This window comes from Arachis ipaensis, chromosome B07, assembly GCF_000816755.2.
Source record: "Arachis ipaensis cultivar K30076 chromosome B07, Araip1.1, whole genome shotgun sequence".
NCBI classification, from domain to species: Eukaryota; Viridiplantae; Streptophyta; class Magnoliopsida; order Fabales; family Fabaceae; genus Arachis; species Arachis ipaensis.
This window is the reverse complement of record NC_029791.2, coordinates 3,125,154-3,134,056: the sequence shown is the minus strand read 5'-3', so window position 1 is coordinate 3,134,056 and position 8,903 is coordinate 3,125,154. Positions and strand designations below refer to the sequence as shown.

The following is an 8,903-nucleotide window of genomic DNA, read 5'->3' as shown; positions in this document are numbered from 1 at the left end:
AAAAAAAAAATTTTTTAAAAGTTATAAGTCAAAGGAAATATACATTTCACAAAAAGATACTAGCATGTTGTGTTGGTCAAAGCGTGTGGCCAAGCACTAACACAAATAACAAATAATTTTAAGCCCAGAGAAAGAAGAAAAAGAAACAAGGAGTGGCTGGCCAATTACCAACACAAATAACAAATAGTTTTCAGCGCAGAGAGAGAAGAAGAAGAAGCAACAACAGCAGAAGAAGCAGAGACAGGAACAATTTAGAGTATATTTATTTATTTATTAATTATAGTATATTATAAGCATTAATCATGTACCTGCGGCATACATCTATGTAAATATGGTAAGAAGGCTAGCCAAATTTGTCCATATATAACTTATGGACAAATGATTCATGCATGGCTTTCATGAATTATTATCATTTCTAACATTTCTGATGGTTCTCATGCACGTGAATAGATATATGGAGAATGATGATGTAGCTATTGAGGTTGAAGAAATGCTGAAGAAGGCACAACGTTTATTTGCAACCAAAAGCTGCTGCATCTACAGGGTGCCCCATATAATCCGGCAATTAAACGAAGATGCATACACCCCAACGGTTGTTTCTATTGGTCCTCTTCATCACTGGAATTCCAGGCTGATATCCATGGAAGGCCACAAACAGGTTTATTGTCAATATTTCATTATTGAAAGATCGGAGGCAAGTTTGTCCGAGTTGGTGAATTGTGTGAGACAGATGGAACCACAAATCCGTGCATGTTACTCGGAGAAGATCGAGCTCACAGTAGATGAATTGGTGAAGGTGATATTCATAGACTGCTGTTTTGAATCGAGTTTTTCCATAGATGTAAAGAGGGGACGGCAGAGGATGATGTTATCGCTTCAAAACCGTGGATGGCTTCTCGAGTAGGACATGATTTGTTATTACTTGAAAATCAGATTCCTTTGTTTGTTTTCGAGAAGATATACAATCTAGCTTTTCCTCCTCTCTTAGATGCTGGTGGTGAATTTCCTTCATTTATATTGCTTGCTGCTCATGCGTTTTCATGTTACAACAAACAAGGACTGTCATCACCGGCTGCTAGCAGTGTAGCACACTTCACTGATCTGCTCAGATACTTCTACTTGCCACCATCTCATACAACACGTCATTTAAGAAAACCTGAAGCGTTAGTTCTTGGTCACAGTGCATCTGAATTAGTTGAAGCAGGAGTCAAGTTCCAAGTAACAAATAAATCAAGTCATGGCTGCATACTAGACTTGGAATTGGAGCATGGTACTCTTAAAATTCCACATATTAAAGCGGATGATGCGACTGAAATTTTCTTGAGGAACATTGTGGCTTTGGAGCAGTGTCACTATCCTCATGACCACTACATCCTTGATTATGTTATATTCCTTGGTCACCTGATGAAAACAAACAAGGATGCTGGTGTCCTAATCAAAGCTGGAATAATCGGTTGCATATTTGGTGGTGATTATGAAAGTAAAGTGGCTAACCTATTCGGTGGTGTTGGGAAGAATACTGTGGTGTCAACGACTAGTGCTTGTTATCTCAAGTTTTTTAATGATTTGGATGACTACTGTATTCATCCATGGCACAGTCTAATGGCAACTCTGAGGCGCGATTATTTCACCTCTCCATGGAAGACAGCAGCTTCCTTTGGTGGAATTGTGCTGCTAATTCTCACTGTTATTCAAACCGTATGTTCTCTTCGCCAAGTTTAATGGTAGTAGGTTTGAGGTTTATGTGTTTAAATAATGTAGACATTCACAATTCACTAAGAAGGTGTGGATTACTGCAAGTGCTGCTAATAATATAGTGGTATAGTTGCTTCAATGTTATGTTCTTTGTATGTGACTACTATTTTGAACTTTTGAATTGATATTGTTTCTTCCATTCTTCTAATTGGATTTCATTTTGTCAACATATAACCAGTTTCAGTATTATTGCTAATGGTGAATATTAATATGTCCAAATTAAAGTTGCAATAATAAGTTGACTGCCATGCAAGACTGCTAATTGGTGATAATTTAGACACAAAAGTCTTTTGGTTATGGAAATTGAAATATACACACAAAATTATTTTATTTTTAGAGATAGAAAATTTATTCTATAATTTCACTACTGCAAAAGAAAATTGGAGACAAATTTAAGAATAACTTACATTAAGAATTGGTAACTAGCTAAACTATATTCAATTCTTTCCTTCAATTCGTTATATGAAGTTATCAATTTTCTTCAATAATAACGATCTGCAACCATCATCCAAATTGATGAGTCCCACCACTTCTTTTCAGTTTTCAAGAAGAAGATGGTAAAAGCAGAACGTGACCAAGATGCTTAGCATGGAAAACTGCTTAGCATGGAACCACAAGAAGGTATTGTTAGACATAGAAGCTAAGATAGATATATATTTAGAATATAATATTCTACACGTATTACTTTTTATAATCATTATAACTAGATTTTATCCTTTAGCCAAATAGATAATAGGAGAGGTGGGTTCTTGGTTCTCACATTCAGATTACAATGATACATAAAATACATAGAACCCCCCAAAAAAAAAGAAAAAAAAAAAAAGAATCCATGTATAAATTTCTCTCTCTCCCTCTAAGATAAAGATTTAAATGAATACTTACCATTTTTTAGTAAGAAAAATTGTAAGTATTAATTTGAATATAAGATAAAAGAATCAAGCCTCACATTTTCTAAAATAGAAATTCTAATAACTGTTATAAGTCCAAGATAATCCTTATCTCAAACTATAACAAGATGTATTTTAGTGTTGTTGCATGAGACAAGATTTTGCTATATTGTATTCATTCTAACGAAAATTTGTAACCTTTATTGACTCGGGTCAACTCATGAAGTCAAGCTATTCTTATTCAATACAAAAATGTTATTTGTATACTAAAATTAGTTACTAACATCAGTTACTAATATATTTATGTATAAATATATATGTAGATTAATTTATTTTTAATATATATTTGTATTTAAATATAAATTTTATATTAGTGGCTAACTTTGATGGCTTATTTTAGTATACAACGTAGCATAATCCAATTGAATATTACATAGGATGCTTCCTCTTCAATAATTGGAAGGGCCTGTTGCTTTTGATCTTACTTTTACTTTCCTTTTTTATTATGCAAGGTTTTGGTATAAGCACTAAGCAAATTTCAGCCACACTATCTTTCACTTCCTGGTAGTATCTAGAAATTATTATCGAGGGATCATCACATTTTGAGGCTGCAACATCTTACTGTGAGTTAAATTCCACATATCTCATTCTTACTTAGCCCTATATTCTTCATGTCTAATATTTATTTATTATTGCAACAATGATTGTGCTATGAAATCTACTCTCTTAGCAATATTTTTTTTTTTTAATCTTTCATATTAGTGAAAACTGAAAAGTAAGATCTACTATGATGAGGTTGGTATTTAAGAATTTGATTATATTAATACGGAGTTAATAATTCGAGTGACAGTGGAATGTTTACAGTTCAAGAAATTAGAAAAAACCTCGTGTGTACGTGTTACGTTCTCTGAAAATACAGATTATACCTTCTTTTTTAGTTTTTCTTTTTGAACATAGAAATTGAACTTGAATAAGTGAAAGATAAAAGGTTCATGCATGGCTTTCATCAAGTATTATCATTTCTAACCTTACTTTCTTTCTGATTATTCTCATGAAGATGAATAGATATATGGAGAATCATGTAGCTAAAGAGCTGGAAGCAATGCTGAAGAAGGCACAACCTTTGTTTACAACCAAAAGCTGCTGCATCTACAAGGTGCCCCATCATATCCGCCGGTCAAACGAAGATGCATACACTCCAGGGCTTGTTTCAATCGGTCCTCTTCATCACGGGAATTCCAGGCTGGTAACCATGGAATCCCACAAACAGGTTTACTGCCAACACTTCATTCAGAGATCAGAGGCAAGTTTAAGCGACTTGGTGAGTTGCGTGCAACAGTTGGAACCACTGATCCGTGCATGTTATTCTGAGAAGATCAATCTAATTATGACTGCATAATTGACTTGGAATTTGAACATGGTGTTCTTAAAATTCCACACATTTTAGTGCATGATATGACTGAAGTTAGGTTGAGGAATATTGTAGCTTTGGAGCAGTGTCATTATCCTTGTCATCACTACCTCACTGACTACGTTGACTTCCTTGCTCAACTTGTCAACTCAAACAAGGATGTGGATGTCCTCATAAATGCTGGAATAATTGAGAGTACCATAAGTGTTAATGACAGTTCGGTGAATAAGATATTCAGTGATGTTGGGAAAAATATTCTAATGGAAAATTATAATGCTAATTATCTCCAAATTTGTCATGGTTTGAATGCTTACTACAAGCATCCTTGGCACACTAAAATGGCAACTCTGAGACGCGATTATTTCACCACTCCATGGAAGACAGCGACTTTCATTGCTGGAATTGCATTGCTCCTTCTTATTCTTAATCAGACAGTATGTTCTTGATACAGGAGTATGTATCTTTATGTTTGTGTCATTAATTAAAGTAGTCTAGTTTGAGTTAGTCTCACGCCGCTCGAGTCATGAAAATTTTTCCTCCCCTAATAGTATAAATATGCGTATGTGGGTTCTTGACTATTTTCACCATAATGGGGTTGTTAACCTCACTAAGATTGGTGGCCCAAGCGACGTCCCGGCGTCAGTTCTATTCTCCAAGTTTAATTAATAAAAGAAATATCATGGTGATGAGTTCTGTACTATTATTAGTAGTAAACCTTATATCCTAAATTCTAAATAGATAGTAAAATAAAATGTTTACTTTGGCTTGTGTGGCTCTCATTCAAGTTGCTACAAGTACAACAATATACTTCTCTTTTAAAATATCTATAAAAAAAAAAAACATAGAAAAAAAAAACATGAAATTTTAAATTAAACTCTTCAAAATTTTAAAGAATTTGAGCCTGAAGAAGTGACTTCAACATTCCACATATGTGTGTTCCAAAAAGAAAAAATCAATTGGAGAAGATAAGTTTTACAAATGAAATGGTGATGAGAAAATAAAATAAAATCTATTTTAGTATTGTTGCATGAGACAAGCGTTTGCTATGTTCATTACTAAATTTTGTAAAGTTTGGTGATTTGGGTCAACTCATGAAGTCAAGTCAATCGATTGATTATTACAAAGGATGCTTCCTCTTCAATAATTGAAAGAGTCTTTTGCTTTTGATCTTACTTTTATGAACCAAAAGCGCGTACTGATTGATTAGTTTACTTTCCAGTTTCCAATGCCTAATCTCCACCCAGTATGCATGGTTTTGGTTTAATCACTAAGCAAATCCATCCACACAATCTTTCACTTTCTGGTGGCCAGATTTATTGAGGGATCATCACACTTTGAGTCCTGCAGAATCTTAATTACCGTGAGTTTAAATTCCACATGTCTCTATATTCTTCATGTCTAATATTTGTTTATTTTTTTTGTTGAAGCAATGATTATGCTGTGAACTCTACTGTCTTAGCATTTTATTTTGTTTTTTTTTTAATTCCACATAGTTACCAACTCAATAGTAATGGAAAAGTAAGATCTATGGTGATGAAGTTGGTATTTAAGAATTTGATTAATATGGAATCTGATAAATTTTAAAGATGATGAGGAAATCATTGGTGGAAATAGCTTTCATAATACTGTTAATTTGAGGTGTAATTATTGCAAAACTGCTAATAAGTACTCTCGTTCGTGATAATTTAGACACAATTCTTTTGGTTATGGAAATTGAAATGGAGAGCCACAAAATTGGATAGGACTTTGTGACTGGGTTAATCGGTAATAAGTAATCCGATAACTCAGTCGGCTAACCAATTCAATTATGATATAATTATGATTATATTTGTCGAAAATAAATAACAACAATAAAATTTTATTCAAATAGGATGGAGTTAATTACATAGATTAGATAATGTCATTGAGTCATATTTTACATATTATTTATAATAAAACTATTTATACATAGATCTCTTTTGATTTTATCTTGTGTATAGTCTTTTTGAATTTTCCTTTATTTTTTGCTATCTATCTATTCATCTTATGTCATTCACCCTTCTAATTGGATACTCCAGTGATCTTCTTTCTACATATTCAAATTATTTGTTAAAAGATTCTACAATCTTTTCAATAATAAGTACAACTCCAATTTTTTTTCATATATTCGTATTCCTTATTTTATTACTTAAATCACTTTATTTTTTTTGGGATGTTTTCCCTTTCACTTCTGTGTTAGTATTTTAATTTTCCCTCTTATGCAAAATTTACATTTTATATATTGCATTTTACTACGACTTGTATAAAAATTATACATACACCTCCAAAACTTTTTTCCACAAATCTAACTTCTTGTTTATTGTTTCTTTTGATTCTCACATAAAAACGATGTCATCTACAAAAAATATACACTATAGTATGAGTTCTTGGATATGTTCAGCAAACACTTCTAAACTCAATATAAAAATATACGAATTTAGTGCTAATCCTAGGTGCTTTCTTATCCCAGTAAAAAAAATCCTCTATTTCACTGCCTTTAAATTTTCAAACTAATTGTCACAAATTTCTTTTTCACACTTGTCCAACATATATATGTCACAAGCGCGTTTACGTTCTCTGAGAATACAGATTATACCTTTTTTTTTCCTTTCTGAACATACAAATTGAACTTGAATAAGTTAAAGATATAGCTAGCTAATTTTGTCCATAACTTGTAGACAAAAGGTTACCTATATGTATAATAATGCATGCACAAATTTTTAATTTTATGTATTTGTATTCAAGTTCTGTATACTAATTTATTATTTATATATGTATGTTGTGTTGGTTAAGTATTGGTCAAAATTTGTCAGATTTGTAAACAGAATGTATACCTTTTCTGACAATACCGATTATCTTTCTTTCAATCTGGTGGTTATATTATTATCATGCATGCAAACGTGAATAGATATATGGAGAATGATGTAGCTAAAGAGGTTGAAGCAATGCTGGAGAAGGCACAACCTTTGTTTACAACCAAAAGCTGCTGCATCTACAAAGTGCCCCATCAAATCCGCCAATCAAGCGAAGATGCATACACCCCGGTGCTTGTTTCAATTGGCCCTCTGCATCACGGAAATTCTAGACTGGTAACCATGGAAGGGCACAAACAGTTTTATTGTCAACATTTCATTCAAAGATCGGAGGCAAGTTTGACCGATTTGGTGAGTTGCGTGCAACAATTGGAACCACAAATTCGTGCATGTTACTCGGAGAAAATCGAACTCACAGTAGATGAATTGGTGAAGGTGATATTCATAGACTGTTGCTTCGTAATTGATCTTTTTTTCAGAGATTATGAGCGGACAACAGAGGATGATGTTATCTTCTCAAAAGATTGGGTTTGGAATCGGGTAAGCGATGATTTGATATTACTTGAAAATCAGGTTCCTTTGTTTGTTGTTGAGAAAATATACAATCTAGCTTTTGCTTCTCGCTTACATGGTGGTGGATTCCCTTCATTTATGCGGCTTGCTATTAGTTATTTTTCATATTTCAATAAACAAGGAGTGTTAGCACCGACTAGTAACAGTATAGCACACTTCACTGATCTGATTAGATACTTCATCTTGCCACCATCTCATAAAAGACCTTTAAGGAACGATGGACCCTTAGTCCTTGGTCACAGTGCATTTGAGTTAGTTGAAGCAGGACTGAAGTTCCAAGTAAATAAATCAAGTCATGGCTGCATACTTGACTTGGAATTTGAGCATGGTATCCTTAAAATTCCACACATTATAGTAGATGATTTCACTGAAGTTTGGTTGAGGAACATTGTGGCTTTGGAACAGTGTCACTATCCTCGACATCACTACATCTCTGACTACGTTTCCTTCCTTGCTCAACTTGTCAACACAAACAAGGATGCGGATGTCCTCATCAAAGCTCGAATAATTCAGAGCAATGTAAGTGGTCATGACACTTCAGTAGCTAAGCTATTCAGAGATGTTGATAAGAATATTATAGTGGTAAATCATAATGCCAATTATCTCCAAATTTGCAATGACTTGAATGCTTTTTACGAACATCCCTGCCGCACTAAAATAACAACTCTGAGACGCGATTATTTCACCACTCCATGGAAGACAGCAGCTTCCATTGCTGGAATTGTATTGCTCCTTCTTACTGTTATTCAGACTGTATGTTCCATTCTCCAGCTAATTCATTCTTAAATAATTAGTGCTAAGGCTACTACTATAGCCACATGCATTCACAAAAGAGACTACTTAAATTGGAGATTTGCTAGTTATTATATTATTGCCAGCACTCTATTACAGATTCTAATTTGTATTCTTTCATTAATTTAATTAAGATTACATATTGTGTATCTGACACTATCCTAGTCTTTTTTTTGAGCTTCTTAATGAATATTATTATTATCAATCCTGCTAAGTTAGCAATAGTATTTCTACCAACTTCTGTCAACTCTTGTTTATAATTGTGTTTAATGGAAGTATCTTTATAGATGTGTCTAATACAAATATATTTTTTTATAACTGTGTCTAATGGAAATGTCTTTATATATATATTTTCTGGATATGTCTCCTTATACATGTGTTTAAAATATAATAATTAATTATTGTTGGCAATAAGTTGAAAGTTGGCAGATAGTATATTGGTATCTTATAATTTTCCTATTATTATTGCATTGCCTTTATTTTGTCAATAATATATAATACACAAATGTTATTCGTACACTTAAATTACTTACTAAAATCAGTAATAAATGTATTTGTATATAAATATATATGTAATTTAATTTATTTTTAATATGTATTTATATTTCAACATGTATTTTATACCAATAATTAATTTTAATAGCGCCAATAAAT

At 32.7% G+C, this 8,903-nt stretch overlaps 4 protein-coding genes across 5 annotated transcripts in view; all 4 read left to right on the top strand.

Moving 5' to 3' along the window:
• Positions 455-8,903, top strand: part of LOC107606535 (UPF0481 protein At3g47200-like) — a 22,420-nt gene continuing 13,971 nt past the window's right edge. Inside the window, exons 1-2 of the mRNA XM_021106737.1 lie at positions 455-708; positions 840-1,979. Of these exons, the coding sequence (XP_020962396.1) occupies positions 455-708; positions 840-1,722 (1,137 nt within the window). The 3' untranslated portion in view covers positions 1,723-1,979. The remainder of the gene's footprint in view (positions 709-839; positions 1,980-8,903) is intronic.
• LOC107606538 (UPF0481 protein At3g47200-like) overlaps positions 3,070-8,903 on the top strand; it is a 12,570-nt gene continuing 6,736 nt past the window's right edge. The window contains exons 1-2 of one of the 2 annotated variants that reach the window (XR_002350981.1): positions 3,070-3,265; positions 3,700-3,851. The gene's annotated coding sequence lies outside the window, so the exon portion shown is untranslated. Of the gene's footprint in view, positions 3,266-3,699; positions 3,852-8,016; positions 8,019-8,903 lie in introns of those variants that run through there. The other variant, XM_021106985.1, reaches the window with a different exon arrangement.
• On the top strand, positions 4,098-4,499 carry LOC107606536. The gene has a single exon (XM_016308589.1). The coding sequence runs from the start codon at positions 4,098-4,100 to the stop codon at positions 4,497-4,499; it is 402 nt and encodes a 133-aa protein (XP_016164075.1).
• Positions 4,979-8,415, top strand: LOC107606537 (UPF0481 protein At3g47200-like). The gene is made up of 2 exons (XM_016308590.2): positions 4,979-5,413; positions 6,980-8,415. The coding sequence occupies exon 2, from the start codon at positions 6,984-6,986 to the stop codon at positions 8,241-8,243; it is 1,260 nt and encodes a 419-aa protein (XP_016164076.1). The 5' UTR covers positions 4,979-5,413; positions 6,980-6,983; the 3' UTR covers positions 8,244-8,415.